Source organism: Pararge aegeria, chromosome 9 (genome assembly GCF_905163445.1).
Source record: "Pararge aegeria chromosome 9, ilParAegt1.1, whole genome shotgun sequence".
Lineage (NCBI taxonomy): Eukaryota > Metazoa > Arthropoda > Insecta > Lepidoptera > Nymphalidae > Pararge > Pararge aegeria.
The window spans coordinates 5,656,875-5,678,979 of NC_053188.1; the positions used below are offsets into that span (position 1 = coordinate 5,656,875).

General features: G+C 36.1%; 1 protein-coding gene across 1 annotated transcript in view; it reads left to right on the top strand.

Moving 5' to 3' along the window:
* LOC120626377 (neurotrimin-like) overlaps positions 1–20,362 on the top strand; it is a 39,832-nt gene extending 19,470 nt beyond the window's left edge. The window contains exons 3-11 of the mRNA XM_039893883.1: positions 1,232–1,329; positions 7,080–7,287; positions 10,169–10,327; positions 11,365–11,493; positions 13,367–13,504; positions 17,075–17,224; positions 19,244–19,276; positions 19,354–19,416; positions 20,240–20,362. Coding sequence (XP_039749817.1) covers positions 1,232–1,329; positions 7,080–7,287; positions 10,169–10,327; positions 11,365–11,493; positions 13,367–13,504; positions 17,075–17,224; positions 19,244–19,276; positions 19,354–19,416; positions 20,240–20,340 — 1,079 coding nt within the window. The 3' untranslated portion in view covers positions 20,341–20,362. The remainder of the gene's footprint in view (positions 1–1,231; positions 1,330–7,079; positions 7,288–10,168; positions 10,328–11,364; positions 11,494–13,366; positions 13,505–17,074; positions 17,225–19,243; positions 19,277–19,353; positions 19,417–20,239) is intronic.
* The last annotated feature ends 1,743 nt before the right edge of the window (positions 20,363–22,105 follow it).

A 22,105-nucleotide genomic window follows, 5' to 3' on the forward strand; every position in this document is an offset into this window, starting at 1 on the left:
GGCGTAAAACCATAGAACCTTAAAGGCCAACCAACCAGGTTTTGAGCAGGGCAAGTAGGGATACCCCCTAAAACGCTCTCTTCTACGGATGGACTGGCGGTACTGAAGGCATAACGTGCCTTCGAGCCACAGGAGTTAACAACGCCAACTGTATCTACTGAAAAATTGTAAAAGGTACAAGGAAGCCTTTAAAGCCGTCCTACGTTAGAAGTTTTGTCAAAACCAGTTCGGTTCAGTTATTCCCCACGACATCCAGTAGTCGAGATTGCTTCGAAAATAAACCATAAAAAAAATTTTTGGTAGCGTTTGTCAACATCATGGTCATCACATCAACCTGTTATCAGCCACTCAGACCCAGGGCCACCACGCTGGCTCATTGCAGATTGGTGGACTCCACAACCTTTGAGAACATTATGTAGAACTCTCAGGCATGCAGGATTCCTCACGATGTTTTCCTTCACCGTTGAAGCAAGTGATATTTTCACTAGGTACTTAAAACGTACATAACTAAGAAAAGTTAGAGGTGCGAGCTGGGATTCGAACTCGGCCCCTCGAAAGTGAAGTCGAGCTCTTACCCAATGCGCTAACACCGTTTCTATATAGGTATCTTTTGTAACATTATTATTACATGTCACCTCCGATACAGAGCGATCTGTGATCCGTGACACAGACTAAGTAATGGGACGAATGTATGTCAATCCCAACAAAAGCCTGGTCCACAAATCAAATGACTTTAGGCCAATTAATTAGTAACTCGGATCGTGTTTGTTATTAGATTTATATAAGGCAGTATTTTCATAAACCCAAACAGACGTTTCAGTTTTATTTTCCTTTATATAGACGTATCGGTGTGCACAGGATTTTTAACAAGGGTAGCCATGAATTGCAATAAAATGCAAAAAAATCCTCATGCACTATCCAAATGCATTTTTTAAAATTTCTTTTTTATTTAATCAAAAAAACCGCATACATTTCATTAGTGTGAAGCCGAGTCTCCTGCTGTAGTTTTAACTGTATTACAGGAGGCATTGTCTTCCATATATCTATGGTCTTAATAAGAAACGTTTAACAAATTATGTGCGCGTATTTGATTGTGTGTGCATGTGTGTTTGTGTTTTTAATTTGTATTTTGTTTCATTCAAATTAGATATTCTTATGAAATATTTATGAAGTGCATATTATAATATAGCCATTGACATATACATAGATATATATGAGATGTTTTTTTCAGATGAGCCCGGATTCAGCGGGCCCATAGAAAATATAACGGCGCCTCTAGGAAGGGAAGCGATACTAGCGTGTACTGTTCACAACCTTTCTTCATATAAGGTACAGCATACATTTTTTATAGCAGTTAAGGGCGACTTTATCGGCGATTGTTTCAATTTTTATGTTATATTACAGAGGGAGCCGTACGTTTTTCTGCACTAAACAGTATCTTATATCCAGGATGCAAGCGATTACAGTACTAAATTTCGTCATAATTAGTTTACGCCATCACATCATCCACCATCCATTCCAACATCAACACCATGCAAGTTATGAACGAGCCAAAGCAATGGAAAAAAATTGCCCAAAGCTTTACAAAAAAGCGGACAATTAATATTTTTAAAATATAAAATAATAACTTTTTACATTTAGTAGCAGCTGCTGAAATAAATGAAAAAAAGTTTATTTGATTTTCTCACTGTAAATGCAAAGTTACCTATTGCCGCTAATTTATATTATCAAGGATTAGAGGAGAGAAATAAAAGTTACTAAAAGGTAGCAAGTAAAGTAAAATATTTGTTAAAAGAAAACATACGGCAGAGACTTATTTTTAATACAGCAGGGCTTATAGCGTTAGCTTGAACATGTTGCAACTTTATAACGTATTGATTTAATGCATTAAATGAATTATTTATAATAAAATTAAAGATATTATAAATTCATTTATTCACACGATTATTAAATAGTAACAGAAATCATAGCTTAATACTATGTTTGGTTAATACACTGATACCTAAACTGAGTACTCTAGATATCAGTACTGGCTCTCCCCTGTATAATTATTTTAGATACAAAAACGTAAGACTTACTTTATTTCGGACGAACAAATGGATTTAAACTTAAACTTAACATGCAACATGCAAAAATCGATTGAGGAAAAATAATGTTTATTTATGGAGATTAGGTAACTTAATAGTGATTTAAATGATGTATCGGGGTAATGCAGTAAGTGGATATATGTGCCAACGGGTATGTAATATTAACTATCTAAACTGAACAAAACTCCAAATTATTACTGGACAGGCTGTTGTTCTTTGTTTTGAAATGAATGACGTCATTTTGGCGCTGTAAGTTTGAAGTTTAAAAACGGATGCGCAATGTATTAAAATTAGAATCACTAAAACCACTACTACCCTATAATCTACTATACTATAATCGTGACATGTGTCATATGATTGCCTCTTTGACTGGTATATAGTCAAAGAGGCATTCATATGACACATGTCAGGATTCGAATTGGGACAAAATTACAGCTGTCTTCGTATAAGGACATGGCTGTCTGTATCTACAGGCGTAGATACAGTTTACTTATAATGGAAGCACACTTTGGTCTTCCAGATAGCATTGATCATCATCCCATCATCCTAAACTCATTACCGGCCCACTACAAGTCACGGGTCTCCTCTGAGGGGGTGTAGGCCGTAGTCTATTACGCTGGCCAAGTGCGGATTGGTAGACTTGAGAACATTATGGAGAACTCTCATGCATGCAGGTTTCCTCACGATGTTTTCCTTTACCGTTTAAAGCAAGTGATATTTAAATTGCTTAAATTAAAAACGCTCATACTCGGCTCGAACTCGGTCTCCTCGAAAGGAAAACCGATTCTTTTTATATAAGATCGATTCCAAGGCGTAAGGGTCGACACTGCTTCTAAACTCCGGGCTGGTATTGATAATTTTAAGACCAACCCAATACTTAGCAATCCTTGGCCCGACCCTAGAATCGCATCCAGAGCCCTGTGATCCATCCTTGAACATGCTAGACCTACGAGGCAGTTAACTAGCATCACCACATTTGAGTATGGTAGGAATTTTCTTTTTAGAACTTTTTTTTTTAAATTGTAGTTGCAAGCAGATGGAGCAGCGGAACCTATTCCTCTTTTTGATAATAATATAATATTAATAATAGTTAAATAGATAAGAAGACTATATTCTAACCATTAAGTTCAGTATTGATTTAATGAACAGTCATACATTCACGATAAACCCCCATTAGTTTTGCTGCATCATCAATCATTGCTGAGAACGCAGTTTAGAACGCAGTCTAACATTTTCATTTATTTTCTAAGCAATTTTCATATTGTAGCATGCCCAATTTATCATGACAAAAAATATAGTATTAAACATAATTGAACTAGATCAATTAGGGAACAGATTTTATATGGAAGCGATTTTAAAGGTACACGGTAGTCTTCTCTCTGAAAACTACACAAAATTCGGTTAAAATTTACGAAAATGTGATTTTACTTATGAAATTCATTACTGCACCCGTTCTTAAGTAAAGCATACATAAAGGACGGAAGCTAATAAATTTAGCTCGTCAATCTCAAACGATATTAGGCCTCGCCGTCTACGTTTTAAGGATTATTTTGCTATGAATTTTCTGTCTTGCGCTTTCAAATGGCTGATCGTGGTAGCAACAAAGTTGCGGCCCGGCGGCGCGCGGTAAAAGTTGATAAGTACATACGAGTACGTGTTGTTCGCGTCTTAACTTGCTTTCAAATGCAAATGCTTTAACAGTGTATTGCATGTTTAAGCGTGGGTGCCTTTATTGCAATATAATAATCCGTGTACAATTGAAAAACTTTAACGTGTCTGAGGGCGAAACCGCTTGGCGAATCCATACTTATATTATAAATGAGAAAGTATGTTTGTTTGTTTGACCTCCACAACCTACCTAAGCAACCAATCGACGTGATTTTTGACAGAGAGTTAGTTAGATATAATCACTTAAAACGCACATATCTTAGAAAAGTTAGAGGTGCGTGCCGGTATTCGAACTCGGCCCCTGAAAGTGAAGCCGAGCTCCTACCCACTGTACTATCAGCGCTTCTTATATAAGCTGAAATTTATTAAATATTAAGAACAAGTTCAAAAAATTATTGTATCTTAATTGAAGTTTAAATTCAATACATCGAATGCTTGAACAACAAAGTGGAGATTATGTGCATGCAAAACTTGTACTTTGTCATGTTGAGACTAAGTACAACCTAAGAACTTACGTGCTGTTAAGGCAACAGTGTTTGCTTAAACTTGTGTTAACATTAAGTTATTACTTTAACGTGCACCTTCAGTTTATTATATGTATTTTAAAGAGGAAGCGGTGATAGCCTAGTGGTTAGGGCCGGGTTCGAATCTCAGAACACTTCTTAAGTTATGTGTGTTTTAAGTAATTAAAATATCACTTGCTCCAACTGTGAAGGAAAAAATCGCGAGGAAACCAGCATGCCTGACAGTTCTCCATAATGTTCTCTAAGGCGTGTGAAGTCCACCAATCTGCAATGAGCAAGCGTGGTGGACTAAGGCCTAAACCCTTCTCATTGTGGAAGGAGACCCGTGTCCTGTAGTTGGCGAGTAATGGGTTTATATTATGATGATTTTAAAAAGCGATCTTGTCGGAATTACATGTCTAAGATGTCCTTATCGCCCGCTTATTAGGTCGGCATACCTTAAGTCACCTTTATGAGTTATTAACATTTGAGAATTAGCAGAGCTCTCAGAGTCAGAGTTCGCCTGGGTGATTGTTACCGCCATGCTTATTGCTGCTGTGTTTCGGTTCGAAGGGCGTGGTTTGTCTAACGGTTGATAGACAGCACTGCATTTTGTAGAATGTGTTTATAGAGTATTCTCTGGGAAGTGTTGTTTTGTTATAGGCGATGATTTTCCACTTACCATCAGGTAGACTGTAAGTTTCTCCTTCAATTATTACTTTAAAAAATAGAAGACGTAACTTAATAATTTATGCATTTTATTATAATGTTAACGGGTTTATTTAGGCATTTATCATGGTAAGGGAAACGTGCAACGGAAATCCGCGTGCCTTGGAAAAAATTCCAACCTTGTTCTGTGTACGACGGCCACCCCGTCATACATCATGGCGAAGTTACATTTTTATGTTTAGTTGGGACACATGTGCGCCGTATACTTTAGCAACCGTAATGGGATACTTATGAACGTTAGCTAAGTTTTAGGGACTACCGAAGCTAAGTTAGCTACTTACTGATAATTTATTTTTTACTAACCTCTTACACCTAAACACTAACTCTTAGGTGCCTAAATGTTTATTCATCTATATTCTATAATATTATTATAAACTATAGGTACACTGAAACGTGGTCGGTTACTATGATGGGCTACATAAGAAGGCTTAGAGTCACTTAGCGGGCGATATAGAGAGCTATGCTAGGAGTATCTCTATCAGAAATAAGGATCCGTAGAAGAACTAGAGTTAGCACATAGCTCAGCAAGTCGCTAAGCTGAAGTGCCATTGGGCCGGGCAAACAGCTCGGAAAACCGATGGACTTTGGGGTCGTAAGGTGCTGGAATGGTGAACCTGCATCGGTAAATGTAGCTTGGTCGGCCCCCAACGAGGTGGACAGACTACATCAAGTTGATTTTGAAACTACAAAAGATCTATGTCCAGCGGTGGCCATCAATGGGTGAAATCTGTAATGTAGAAACACACGTCTTCTTATACGTTTATTTATTTGCCGCAAATATTTGCATTGGCATGCTGGAAACGTACATAGAAGAAAAGCTTCTTACGGAGTTTAGAAAAACATTTTTAATGCAATATTTCATTTGTTCGTACTAATAATTATAAGGCAAGGGTTTATCATCTAATCAAATAATATTGACAACTACAAGCTATAGTCAATATAACAATAATTCCAAGAAATAATAAGTTCACTCAGTATTACTTAACACATCTGCTTATAGTCTTTTACGACTGATCGGAGAAAAACCAAGGCAAAAAAATAGTATTACTTAACGGACCCGGACTATTTTTCCGTGATAAAATTAGAAATGAGGAGATCCGTAGGGCAACCAAAGTTTACTACATAGCTCAACGGTCGATAAATGGGTCCCAATGGGTAAGATGGTTACCCTGCTTCGGCAAGCTTAGCGTTGGTACACCCCCAAGAAGTGGACCAAAAATATCAAACGGGTCGGAAGGAACTGAACGATACAAGCGGTACAATATCATCGCATGTGGAACTTCCTACAAAATCCCTTTTTTTAAATAAATAAATGAATATACTACGACAATACACACATCGCAATCTAGCCCCAAAGTTAGCGTTAGCTTGTGTTATGGGTACTAACATGACTGATGAATAATATACATAAATACTAATAATCCCTACTAATATTATAAATGTTAATGTAAGTTTGTTTGTTACGCTTTCACGCAAAAACTACTTAACCGATCCTCATGAAACTTTGTACACATATTCTTGGAAGTGTTAGAAGTAATATAGGATACTCTTCATCACAACATTAAGCTCGGTTCCGGGAGAGGGTAGGGGAAAAGTGTTTGTCGATTTTACAACATAACTCCGACAAATTATAACCGATTTAAATAATTATTTTTGTACTATAGAGGTTATAATATGTGTTTAATTTTGCCTAAACTATGTGTAGATCTGATGAATGTGGTTGGAGATATACAACAGAAGTCCTCACAGCCGCAAACCCCTCATTTAAGGCTTAGCGATACTGAATACTTAATTTTTTTTTAGAACTACAACTAAATTGAATGCCTCAAAAATCTTCTTTAAATAAATACACTTTTATTGCACACCACATAGTAAAATTAAAAATAAAAATTTATCAAAAAATATACAATTTAGCGGCCTTATCGCTACATATCGATCTCTTCTAGGCAACTAACAGCTCAAGAAGAGAGGTGGTGCATATAAATAAACATATATATTTGCATATATACCTATATATACATAATTTTCTTTCTTAATTTTTTTTATAATCTTCTTTCTCTTCTTACTGATTGAAAATACTTTTTATGTACAGGTCGCGTGGTTACGAGTGGATACCCAGACAATCCTCACCATACACACTCACGTTATATCCAGAAGCAGGCGTGTGGGGGTGACACATAGCGACCAAAGGACCTGGTTTCTACACATACGAGAGTTACGGGAAACCGACAGAGGGTGGTACATGTGTCAGATTAATACTGACCCAATGAAGAGTCAGCTGGGATACTTGGATATTGTAGGTTAGTATGGAAAGAAGAATGCATTAGCTGTCAGCCGGTCAATGTGAAACATTTAAGTTAATACTAGAATGTATTATTAATAAACACCTATAAAGAAAATATGGGATCAAAAAGAAAAGCCTTAAAAAGGAATAGAGTTTTGTTTATAAAAGCTATCCTATATTTTTCTTAACATTTGTTAAAAGTACTAAAAAAATTAAATCTTTTTATTATTCTTGGCATACGCACAACACACACGCAAGATACTCGAGAGCGATGTCATGATCACATAAAAGAGCGTCATGCCGTTTGCCGTGACGGCATATGTGTCGATTTTACTGCCATGGCGCACCAATAGTCTATGTTTTACATTGAAAATCCCAGGGAGATCTCTACCAGCTTTTAGGCTTTATTAGGCGTTATATAATATTTTTGGACGTACGTCCCAAGATTGGCTGGTTAGAAAAAGCGTTGTATTAAGTAAGCGTTTGCATGCCAGTTGAAAGTTGTGCAATGTTCAAAAGTTGTTCAGTGCTCTACTGCACAAAGTTGTGCAAAAAGTTGTGCAAAAGTTCTCATTACTCATGTTAACGTAGCTTTAGCAGCTAGTAATCTAAACACGTTGGGTATACCAGCTGAAGTCAATATCTGTATTGGCTTCAGCTAATTAACTGAAAGAAAGACTGTAATTCTCATTTCACAGTCTTTCTTTCAGTTCCATGATCAACATCAAGTAAGAGTTCCATTGTGATGATTCGATTAAGAATAGTAGTAGCGGGTAGGAGTAGTAGTTTTTGTCATAGAGCTCGTTCTCGGAAGTTTCCATTTTGTGTAAATGAAAAAGCGAAGTGAAAGGAGTACTGCATTAACGGATAAATAGGTAATTTCGAAACCAATTTGATTGAAATAATTCAGAGTGGTACTTAAGGCCGTTTTCTCTAAGTGAAAAAGCCTGTAACTGAAGCAAGTAATTACTGACCTTAAGTAATGATTATGAATTTACATGATATGAAACGATTTATATAGTAATATTGGATCTTCTTATCTACGGAATTCTCCTTGAATTTTCGCCTCCTGTTGTTTTTTGCGGCTCCTGCAACAGCACTTATGGATCTTGCAGCGTCAGGTTTTCAACACAGAATTAGGAATATTCAGAAACCGACACGAATAATATTGTAGCATTAAAACCACTCCACTTTAGTAGTATTTCTCCAACAAACGTTTAGTCACTTCAATGGAATGAAGTAGCAGTTGACAGTAATTATTTTACCTCTAATGTTCTAAACGTTTACCATAAAATGGGAAAATGGGACAAGTTTGTGAGCGCTTGGATGGAGCAAAGGATGTTTTCAAAGGCATGTGGACTCCACCAATCCGCACTGGGTCAGCGTGGTGGACTGCGGCCTAAACATATCTCAGTGTGGGTTAATATGTTGATGACCTTTAGCATAATTATGATAATAACATTAGAAGGATTCATCTTCTAATGTAATTGTTTGCAACTTATCATATAAATAGGTTAAGAGGTGGGTGTATAACATAACACGCGTATTGTAACAGCAAGTTAGAATAACGATATCAAAAGGTCAATGTTAATATACCTACGTAGTTGCTTATCGTGAATTATTCATGAGGAAGAAAATTTAACTAAAATAACCGGAGGTATTTAATTATTATTGAGTAACTTATCTTGTGATAGCCTAGTTATATGACATTGACTTCCCTTGTTGCGAGTTCGAACCCGGCACGCTAAAAACTATATGTTAGGTTTAAATACTTACGTTATTTTCCAAAGAAAATATTTTTCATTTACATGAGACCTTAAAACTAGTTACGTTAAGTTTTTCATCAATTTTATTGTTAACTCGAACCTATATAAAAACAAATGTACTAAATAAGCTAAACAGTTACAAAATTTTGACATTGAGGTTTTATTATGAAAATTAAGCTTAGTTTGCTATACTCCGCGGAAAGTAGGAGAATCTGTATGCTGTAATTTATAATTTCTTTAATTCTTACACTCCACACCAAACGGGTCTTCGGCGATGTACCCTCTACGCCCGTTTCGCTCCGAAACCGGAGCATCCTCAGGAGATGTTGACTGTACAATGAATAATTATTGAATTATAAATTACACCAAACAGATTCTCCTGCTTTTTGTGGAGTAACGCCTGCTTCTATCCAATATAGAGGTAGTATTCTTTCTTAAAATTGACTTTTTTTTCAAAAAATATTTTGGTATATTATTATATAGTTGCACTCCCTCGAACTGATTAGTTATTGCACCTAGGTTAGTTCTGGTCCTACCTACTTGTAACTTGTGTTTATTTCGTGTAAAAAATGTATATATTGTACCTTACTCCTTTATTTTAATTGTGTATTTTGTTTTTAATGCTTGTTCTTTTTTTAATTTGGCGTACAATAAAGCGTATTTCATTTCATTTAGTTTTTATCTCGATTTGTATCGATATATAATGTATATCGATGAAAACTAAAATCTTTAAATTTTTCTTGGCAAAGTTATATTTTGATCATAAAGTGCGATGAGGCGTGCAGCTGAGTGAAGATTTTCACGATTCACCTGCAGATAGCAGGAAACATAGTTACACCTATTTAGAAGACCGATTGGTGCAGTGGGTAGTTATCCTGCTTTCTGAGTCCAAGGCCGTGGGTTCAATTTCCACAACAGGAAAATGTTTGTATGATGTTTTTTACATCTGTATATTATAAGTATTTATGTATGTTATTTATAAATTATTCATCTGTTATCTTAGTACCAAAGCTATGCTTACTTTGGGGCTCGATGGCGATGTGTGTACTTTCGTAATATATATGTTAAGTAATTGACGGCCAATGTCAACGTCGTAGAGAACAACAAGACTACGTTTATTATTTGTTTTAGTTCCACCGGATATTCTGGACCGTGGAACTAGCGCTGATCAGACTGTGCGAGAGGGTTCCCCTGTCAGTCTGACATGTGCAGCCACCGGGTCACCACATCCGCAGATCACGTGGCGACGAGAACACTCCAAAACTATAACCATTTCCGAAGACGTTCACGGTAAGCATCTTCAACATGACGAGTAATGTGTTTGGCAGAGGCCTTAAGTTTAGGCTGGACAAATGAATATAAACAGCAAGCTCAGTATTAATAAAATAGATGTTGTGATTCAGGCCTATTTTAAGGCAAGATCAGCCAATCCGCGTTTGCATTATAATATGCGTTCTGTTTGCAACCAATCACAAGGATCTTGCTTGTTCGCGCGCGTCCCGTGATTGGTCATAAACTTGCACGCCACCATGGACGCAGTTAAGCATTGAGGCAAGGTAACGGCGTTCAACATGCGTCCTTCGTGCTTGTCCGGGGAAATACTAACGCCCTGCTTATTTCTGCAAATTCCGTAAAACATCATGTTTGCAATGCTGTGTTTCGAACTGAAGGGCGTGGTTGCCTGTGTAATTACAGGCTTATGAGGCTTAATACCTACGCCTCAGGTCAGGACAGGAAAGGTCGCCACGTTGCAGGATGTGTTACTGGAATGCCCTGCAAAGTATTTCTCTGTTCATAGGCGATGGTTTTCCAGTTACCATAAGGCATCTGATTGGTTCATCAATTACAATACTCTAAAAAAAAGTAGCACAAACAGAAACGCAATTGAGCACGCAAATTTGGACATCACTAGTAATGCGGCAGGAGGAATACGTATCTCACGACAAGGTTGCGACATGAGTAAATCTTGCGATCTCTGCTGTCGAACGTCACTTACTTTATTACTTGCAAATAGGTCCTGTGTATGTATAAAAGTGACTTTTGACAGCAAAGACCGCTAGATTTACAACTGCCACACTCCACCCTGCAGGTCCTATTATAACATCACTAGTATGAACCCAACCTTTCCGCTTGGCATAAAGAAGAGATCCATATTTAAATTTCATAAAATTTTATTCCAAATTTACATTGACTAACAGAATTTGCTATTTTTATACCAATTATACGAAGTTAAAATCGACGTACTTAATTTTCAACGCCAAACTTCGTTCGAGTTAAGCCTCATGGAATGCTAAAAATAGGTAGGTAACAGGTCCGTATGATTGCAGTGACGTCACTTGAGAGCCCCGTGTTAAATATAAGCCGAGTGAGTCGGCAGCATGCTGGGGCGTATTTGTGCATCGCTTCGAACGGAGTGCCGCCGACAGTCAGCAAAAGGATTATGTTAACAGTCGAATGTAAGTTTTGTATTGCAGAGGTCAACGTGTTGTGCATATTTCACAAAGGTATCAAAGAAAGAAAAAACATTTATTCATGTTAAGTGTTCCAAACAGTACATCTTATAATAATAAAGTAACAACATAGTATACCACATACAAAGTCTGTGTGTAACACCAGACAGAAAATGTACAGCTAAGCATTTGCCATGCATTGTATCTAAGTAATGCATGCCGCTGATTTTCAGCTGAGACCCGAGTGACGATAAGGCAAACTAAATGATAAATAAAAATAATGAAATAAATAAATAAAGTGAAGCACAGGTTATTCCCATTAAAGTAGGTAATAAAAGTGATAAAAGCAGCAAAATTATGATTATATTAAAAAATAATAAAAAATCAGAAATAATGTTAATTACATAATAAATGAATAAAATGTTGCAATTACATAATTAGTGTTAATATGGTATAAAATAATGTAATACGATTTGTATATAAAGATAACAGATTAACTGAAACTCTCATGCCCACTGCTCTTTATTGACCTATAAGTCGCACAGCCTTCAGATTCTAATTGTTTAGCCAAGATGTTTTTTTTTTAATTTATGTACCAGTAACCTTTGTTCAGGATTTGGATGCTCGTAACCATTGAGTGTTCGTAATCATCACCGGCACACTATAGGGTACAGGTATCCTCTTAGCATGACAAAGGCTTAGGAAGGGTTTTTCTCATGATTCCATTTCATTCTCATGATTTCTGATTGAATTCCTTCATACTTTACAAGCACGTGATATTTAATGTTCTAAATTAAAAACGCGCATAACTCCAAAAAAATAAAGAGTATCAAATTCGGCCCCACTTGCAAGTGTGGCTGAAGTGTTACACAATATGCTATCACCGCTAAAACATGAATAATAATAATAAAATTAAGTAGGTAATTTATTAGAACAGACTAACTTAAAAAATAAACTAATAAATAAATATACTACGACAATGCACACATCGCCATCTAGCCCCAAAGTAAGCGTAGCTTGTGTTATGAGGACTAAGATGAATGATGAATATTTTTATGAATTATATACATAAATACGTATAAAATACATATAAACACCCAGACACTGAACTGAACTTTTTGGAATGGACTGTAGTTACTTTTCCTTGGGATAAAATTGTCTACTTTCATATAACATTTCAAAAGCTAACTGAAGACTTTCTTTTATTTTATATACTTTTTGTATTAGCCATTGGACCGTTTTCTTACGACCTCCATATCAAAGTAGTCTTTACCACAAAAATAATCTGTGATCTTGGAATAGGAATCAGAAATAGATATTCTTTATATGAAGTAGAGGTTAGAAAAATAAGAATTTTTTTCTTTGTAATTTCTCTTATACGGACGTTCTTATTAAAATGAAGAAAACTCTCAATTCTCTCTCAGGTTCTGTATGTTCTTATTTCTATAGATGATGATGTGGTGATATTAAACAGAGCTTCTTACTGCCTCGCTAGACTAGGTATTAAGTTTTACATTGGGTTAATTTGCGAAAATGCGACCAATCGCATCGCAATTAATTGGCCCTGGTCTGGTCTGGTGGAAGGCTTCGGCCGTGGCTAATTATCACATGAAAGGGCCGCCAAGCGTTAGCATTCTGGTTCAATGCCGCGTGGACACCGATTAGGTGTATGGATTTAAAAATAATTGCCAAAACCATAAAAGGTAAGCCCGGTACCATCTTAAACTGCATCACTATTTACCACCAGATAAGATTGTAATCAAGGTCTTACTTATGCTGGAATTGAAATTCTTTCAAAATGTAAGTGGTACGAATTTTACCGTGTTATTTAGTCTTAAAATAAAAGTATAAAAACCAAGTTTTATCGTTCTTTTACCAGTTCCCCCGGTGATTGTTATAAGAAATCAACTGGTGGGTGCGGTGGTTGGATCAGACTTAGTGCTGGAATGCGAAACGGAAGCTTACCCAAAGCCGGTCAGTTACTGGAGTAGAGACAACGGTGAAATTGTTCCTATAGGTGAGTATACTATAATCTCCCCCCGATCTATACTTTCCAGAAGACTCAAGGTGACGCGAGTACGCACTCTGTCTCCACTTCAACTCCTTCTCCATCTCCGCCATTGCTGATGCTCTACGGGCTTAAGGAAATAAAGGCTTGTTGAAGCGGGTGACTGTTGTGAAAATTGAGTATGGATGGATAGCACTCTTGCAGCCCGCTTCAAACACCTTGTTGCCTTAGCAAGCTTATGGAAAAATCTTATTTAATAGTTAATGATGAGAAAATATATGATAAAAAAGCTCCGGTAATAATGAACCATGTTGTTCAGTTTTAAGGTAACATAGATGCACAAAGCTTAGCCATAAGGATATTTTGTTTCTACTATTTCGGTTTATGCACAAAGTATTTTTATTTATTTATTTATACTCTTTATATGCACACAAAAAAAAATACAGAAGAAAAAAAAAAACAGACAGAAGCAGTATACCAAAGGCGGCCTTATCGCTTCGTTGCCATCTCTTCAAGGCAACCTTAGGATAAGGAAAACAAAACGATAACAGACTGCAAAAATACATACTAATAACTAAATACTAATACTTGAACTAAACTTAAAGTACTAAAACCCTTAAAATTATTTAGACTAAAAATTAATTAGCTCAAATTCTCTCCTAAAAAAGTTTTCAGTTTTTAGACTTAAAACTCAAAGTAACTGACTGTATCAGTTACTCATGCTCATGTGGCTCATGGCTCATGTGTACTGCGGCTTCGTCCGCGCAAATTACGTGATTCAGCGTACTGCTTGCTACATCGGCTGCAACTTTCCTCTGTAAATCAGATACCTAATTTTTTTCGGTACGAAAGTTACTTCCTTCAACTTATTTTAATAATCTACTGAAGTGTGGACGAAACGTATATCTGTTTTTGTTCTTAGAGCTTTAATCAACCACTATTTGAAACCACAACCACATAAACATTACCAATCGCAATTGACCGTCCCGGGTCCTAATTTCGTTCCGTCGTACTTTAAATAATTTTAATCTCTATGGTAAATAATTCGTGGCTTTATAGTAGCACAATATATTAGTCCATAGCCATTATAATATACCAAGTCAGTAGAAGGGTGCCCAATTTTGAAAGTTCGAACGAGAATTTCATATCCATCAGCTATTTATGGATAGCTGATGGATAGCTAAAAGCTCCGTTAGTTAAACATAGCAGGACGCCCAGGTCGCCGAGTGCTTAAAATCGTCAATTACTTTCCTACCTCGTAGTTTGAACTAATATCGAATGTTATATCGAAATTCATTCAGTACTTTTAGTGTGATGCGCGGGCAAGATACAAAAAGACAGACAGACAAAAAAAAAGAAAAAGAAATACAGTTTTGAGTATTGTAGAGAGATTTATAGAGGCACTCTATCCAACAAAATATCTTCAATGTACAGAATTCGACTCATTACAGTTTTATTATAAGTATAGATATTAAATTTGAGCTACCATGATTGATAATGCAAATGTAATCAATTATATTAATGAGAAAATTTAAATCGCTAAAAATGATTTTGCCTTTGTATATAAAATAAATTTTCGATGGAACCAGTCAGTGCGATAAGTAGTCTGCGATAATAAATTTCAATTTCATTAACCGAGTTTTTTTATCATCATCATTACTTTAACCGATTAAAGTTCACTGCAGCTGGATATAGTTGTTTTATATGGAGTCCCAAAATCCACAGTCCTGAGTCGTGCCCCAGTCACTCGTTTGATGACGTCTGTAAACCTAGTTAGGGTCCGACCAGCACTGCGTTTTCCAGTGCGGGGTCACCATTCCAGCACCTTGGGAATGTCCATCGGTTTTCCGAGCTATGTACACCACCCATTGCCACTCCAACTTCGCGAGTCGTTGAGTTATATCGGTAACTCTAGCTCTTGTACGATCCCCTCATTTATGACTTGATCATGTTAATGCTGCTAACATGGCTCTCTCATGACTCTCTGAATAACTCTGAGCCTTCTTATGCGGCCCACCGTTCAGATCCGTAAGTCATGACTGGCAACACACACGGTTTAAAAACATTGATCTTGTTGCTACATCAAAATGTATGTTTCAAATAAAGTTATTTTGCAATTAACTGCATTATTATTGTAATAATGGATTACACAGTTCTCGAAGTACTGCGTTCATCAGTTAATCAAATTTCAGTTTCTGTGTTTAACCGACATCATCATACAGATATTAGATTTAATAACAGGCACATTAGAATTAATACCTACTCCTCAGGTTGATGGACATTGCAGGGTGTGTCCCTTGCATGCCCTGCAAAATGTCGCGCTGAAACCTATTACCTACATTAAAACAGCGTGGTGGGTCTAAGCTCTAAATTCTTCTCTTCTATGTGTCTTGTACCCGCGTTGCTGGGTTCTACGATGATCACATGAGACATGCGGAGTTCGTGGCGTCGGGCTCCAAGCTCATTTTAAATAGATGTTTTGATGTAGAGGGCAGCACTGATAAAGAGTTTTAATTGACTCAAAAATAAATAACGTAAATCCAATTAACATCCTTTTTTTAAATTCAACTGAACCACAAAACCTATGCTGTCTTAGTTACCCATATCAATTTGGTGAAGATTTAGATGAAGATGTTCGGAGATCGAAGATGAAACTTCTCGACGGGCTAGCTAGCTAGACGGAAAATTATTATGCGACCAATTACTGTGGCGCACACTACAAGTTAAACAAGAGTAATTACACAACCCTAACTATTGTTGTTAGCTCTTCATGCTGGACTGGATTTAATTAGCTCTCCTGAATACATAGAAATATGAATTAGAAATCAGGGGTGGTTAGGATTTTTAAAATTTTCAAGCTATTATTATTCTAACTACGACTTATTATTGACGTCATAAGCATTTAACAATAATCAACCACGTGTTATTAGAGAATAATTAAATAGTTAGAAAGTCTGTCACATGTGATAGCCGCCCAAAAAGAGGACACAAGACCGGGTACTAGCGTTATTAGTGAAGGCTTTCCATAGTACTTGTTTATTTATGTTGGTCTCAAGTGTAAGATATAAAAGGTGTTTTAAATTCCCTTGAAACATCTCCTTGGACATGTAATAACGTAGGTGGTTGTAATATTAACATTATGTAAATTAAGCTTCATGTTCGATTGTCCTCGAAAAGCAGGAGAATCTGTATGGTGTAATTTATAATTTCTTTAATCATTGTACTCCACACCAAACAGATCTTAAGCAATGTACCCTCTATGCCCGTTAAGCTCCGAAACCGGAGCATCCAAAGAGATCCCGACTTTACAATGAATAATTGTTAAGTGAAAAATTCGCCAAATGTGTCACCTTTTACACCTTTCATACATACAGATTCTCCTGCTTATCGCGGAGTATAGCAAATTAAGCTTAATTTTCATAATATATCATGGAATTCCGCAAAGTAACATTTGCTTCTATGCTATATAATTATATTTTCGTAAATCCTCTAGGATAATCCTCTAGAATAGTATTAAAGTGGCTTGAAGTTATCTAGAAGCAGGCCTATCGATAAGTTAATAAAGATACTTTCATTCAGGAGGTGGTCTGGAGCCGCAAAGAATTGCTGGATCATATCGTTCAATACTACGCCTGCCTATAAGAAGAGTTACTGGCTCAGACTACGGCACATACAAATGTGTCTCCAAGAACTCCTTGGGTGACACCGAAGGCACCATCAAATTATATCGTGAGTATTATTGACTTATATCCTTACCTTATATACATTGTACAACTGCTGCTCAGTACAGTTTGTATAGTTACACAATCCCGCGTCTTCTATCAATTGTTAAATGACAGATTACAAAAATAAACACGAAAGAAATCAGTTTTACAGTACAATAAATTATTTAATAATAAGGCCGTAATTTTTCAAGCAGGTCGACTGCTTAAATACGGAATTCGGTTTTTTTAACCGTTTATATTGGATGGATTTGTAGTATTCTTGCTCTATTAACTGTGTCTAAACAGTGTTCCCTCCGATTTTTGGTATAATCACGATAAAGTTATTGAACTACTAATATTTTAAATTTTATTACTGTTAATAAGTGTTACCTTTCCAAGTTATTTACACTGAAATCTCTTCCTAGTTGCCTGTAAGCTAATTAGAGTCACTCAGCAGGAGATGGAAAGAACTGTGCTTGACGTATCTCTTCATTAATTCAGAAATGAGGATAATCGTGTAAGAACCAGAGTAATGACACAGCTAAAAGCTCAAGCGACTTGTGTGAAACACAGTGTCTTTCCTTATTATTCTGGATCCTTGAAGTAGATGGCTTTTTAAAATATTATCATTACTGCAATGCGGAAAAGAGAGTTCTGGCCACAGATTTAACAGTACGAAAATCCCTTGTTTTTAACATGAACGATGCAATACTAAAAAATGGGAACGTTCTGTCGGTAAAATTTGTATCGGGTATGCTTGGCAATTGTGCATTCCTCGTACCGTGGTTCTTTTATAGTTTTCGAAAAATAAATTCGACGTTGAGTTCTCTGCATGATCTTTACTGTTACGCTATGCTGTGGTATTATTTAATAATGGCATCCGTGTAATTGGTGAAATCATTGTAACGCAGTTTTATACTCTTACAGTGACCAGTAAAGGTTAAGAGAATGTTATTGTTCACAAATAAATAAATTTCATTTCAATTTTATCTCAATTATTTAACTTTTAATTTTGGTGTGCAGGTTGCGATTTATAGGTCTAATTCTGGCCAAACAATTGAGTTGTTCTGTACATAAATCTATGTACAGAACTAGCATTTATGCATCTGCACGGTTAGCATAGGCAGGACTTATACATGGTATCCCCCGGTTTCATCCAGAGATAAAACTTACTTGTCCACCTTCTATGATGGAAAATGTCTCACAAATCATGCTAAACGTTCTGCGGAATATGGTAGAGTCCAAGTATCTTCAAGGGTACTTTAAACCGTTGGTTCTGGTTTTATACTAGTGCCACCTAGTGAGTCAGTACTCTTGTAAGAGATTACTTTAGTTTCAATTGAGTAACCTTTGCTCATTATAAGCTTTATTTCTGCAGTCGCTCTCATATCGAATGATGTGTTAAAAAGATAATTCCATAAGACTAACGCGTCTGATTTTTTGTCAGAATTTGTGTGATGACAAGTTACAAGATAGTAAAAAAATTAAAAGTATAATTTTTAGCGAATTCAAATAAAAGCTTGTTTTTTGAAAATGTTTCTACTGTCTATTTATTTACATTTCTGTTCTGTTTTGAGCTATTCTTGGGTACAGCTCAACCGATTCCGATTGAACTGTAACAGACAAATAAAAGTCTACCAAGGGAGTTTGAGTGGTGGGAGGTTATATTTTATTTCAAGATCTGCCCTTAAAGGGATATAATGTGGTTAAGAAGATTTATAAAGTTGCAAATGGAACATAACAACGTAGAATACGGATATTTTAGGTAAACAGTTTCCATTAATTTCATATTCTACAAAAAAATAGCCCATGAGAGCACATCTGAACTGGTGGGACGTATCGGTGCTGTCCGTGATCGTGTTAACTTGTTAGGGATATAGCGGTCAATAATATTATCCAATTACTCGAGTGTTTGGGTGTTCCAAATATCGTATAAGCCATCAGAAACAGATGTTTTGGAATATAAACAGACATAATCATAATTTCACTTTTGTATATATTAATGGTCATGAAATATTTGAATTGAAGTCATATTTTTTGACAGCTATGCAGCCACCAGCGATGGAAAACAGAAATGGTTAGTATTTTTCTTTTCATAATATTTTGTTTACGATTTGTACTTATTATTGTTTACCAATCGTGTTTTTGTTCCAGCTATTCAGAAGCTAAATATAGTGGCAGGGAAAACTTCCGAAAGTACTCCATTTGGTACACAGGGTAAGCTTTTCTTTAGATTGATGTTATGTTAGTTTTTCACTGCAATCTCACCTCGTAGTAAGTTATAATTTAGTCTTACACGGATAACATGTTAGGGGTATGGAAAAACAGAAAGATTTTCTTTATGTGTTTTTCTTATAAATAATGGTAGTTATATGGTGCCGTGTGGTGAAGGCAGATCCAAACAATTGTCAACCAGTCTCTTCCGTCAACCAGGGTCGTAAGAGGCGGCTAAAACAATATAACGGAGAATAGGCAGCAGCATCCTCTATGCTACTACTACAATTTAAGTACTGAAGTCTGAGCAGCGTAGTAATTAAGGGTATACCCTCCCGTCAGGAGAGGCCTTCAGTCCAGCATTGAACTGTAGGTTATTGATGATATTAGTATCCGTATTCGGAATAAGTATCTACGCGGTATCATACTCGAACATTAAACGTCCTTTTCTGTGGGGTGGCCGGAGTCTCTCGTAACGCACGTCTAGCGTACTGGTCTTCTAACTCTGTCTCCCCGCAAGTGGAGCTGAAATTCTTACCACCGTGCTATTACTGCTACTCACTTATATTATTATGAGAATAAGAAAAACCGCATTGGAGTACCGTTGGAATAGCGTGGAGGTTCTAAGCACTAAAAGCTTCTGTCCTCAACGAGAGAGAAGTCCTCCGCTTAGCTTTGAAGCATTAATTGGCACTAAATGATGAATCATAAAAATAAAGGCGATCGCTATCGATTGTTAACACTTTTATTCAAATTTTCTCTAAGGCGGAAAGGCCTTGTTAAAATTTTCACCACAGAATAGTACTTAATATTAAAATTCTTTCAGATTTTAGATTACAAGACTACAACAGAGCAGTGCCGAGGGATCGCTTTTGTTACAACTTGTTATTTTTATTAATAATCCTAATTAAGGTAGTTGTATCGTAATGCCTTTGTTATAAATACTTAGTCGAGATTTACCAAATTTTCAATAATAAAGATTAAAATTTAGTTTATTTTTAATTACATATGTATAAATTGATATATATAAATATTTCTTATATATTTTTGAGCTGATTCCTCATCATAATAGTAGAATCGAAATATACAACATACCAAGGACATTTTAGTGTCAAATGTTTTTTTTTTATTAAATAACTCTACAAAATAGTTTTATAATAATTTATTCTTGGTATCATTTATTGTAATAATTCATCCCGGTTATGTCCACTCCTCGTATTGTGTAAATTTTCCTACAGATGGTAACCTTAGATTTTGGAAGTAGAAGCAGGAGTTAATCTGCGGAAGTCATTGAATAAATATTAAGTCAAAAAATCTGTTTAGTGAATGATCTGCGAGTATATATCTACATTTTCATACAACAAAATTATAACGCGTTTGTAATCATCAATTAATCGTTTGTGGTATCGAGACAAGCGGTTACCAACTGTAAGAAATTAAGCAATAAATAAAAGTCACTTATTTAGTTGTGTCATTAAAACGCAAAAATGTTTGTACTTGATTGAAGGCTTTAGGTTGATTGATGTAAATAAATTAAATTTAGTTATTTGTATAAACTCACAAATTGCGACTCATTGTCTTAAAATTTCAACGTCATGTGTATAAAAGCTATTATTTTACTTCTTGTCTTCATTTTAATATTTTTAAATTTGTTTATTTGTATGGTGAGAATATCGCTATTTGTACCTTACTTTTAGCTCTGGTAAGACGTTTGCTTACCTTTGCGCTTTGTTAAGTTCCTCGCATTGGAGCACGTTCCAAAACCTCAAAGCTTGTTTATGATGAAAGTTCAGTTATAACGACTATGCAAACTTTTACCCGTTAAGATGATTCGGACTTTTCGAGAATATATCCTGTTATAAATTAGTGTTTTAAAAAAACCAACGGGGTTTTGTTAGTTTCATGTGTCTGTTTGTGCGTCTGTCTCTGGCATCTTACCTCCCGGGTGTACGGGTTTCGATTTATTTTTTTTAGTTTGAAAGGCAAATAAGTCGGCAGTGTTCTTAGCTATGTTTGAAAAAAATCGGTTGGCCGCCGTCACAAAATACGCGACCACCTATTTTGGGTATCTAATGAAAGGGCTTGCCAAGTACTATTAATACACTCGTCATCATTTTCAATTGAACCAATTGACGTCCACTGTTGGACATAGGGAGATCACAATCCACGGTCCTGGGCTGGTTGTCCCCAGCGGCTCGATTCATCTGTCCACCTCGTTGGGGGTCGACCTATGCTGTGTTAAACGTACCGGTAAGCGCAGCGTAGATCGACTATAATACACTGAGAACTCATGCCAAATTCCAAATCCAAGATGGCCGCACAAATTGGCGAATGACATTATTTCCTACAACTAGGTTTCAGTTGAAAGTCGGGGGTTTTTTTAAATTTTTATTCTATGTATTGTGTTTCTCAACCTGCTAAGCAAATATTTGTTTTTTTTTTGTAAGATCATTTTGCTTCTTGAGTGAAAGTGGAACCAGAGTGTTGAAGCTGCGTCCTATTCAGACGACCCATCTTAAGATATTGCTGATAAAACAAAAGTCTGTGATTTGTCGCAGTAATCCGTCTTGCTGGATGTCTTGAATTTATAAATAATGGTACAAAACCCTTTGCGCGCATCAGACTCGCACTTAGCCGGTTTTTAACTTGACACGTTGTAATATCAAGGCACGGCCAAGCTGCCACGTTTATT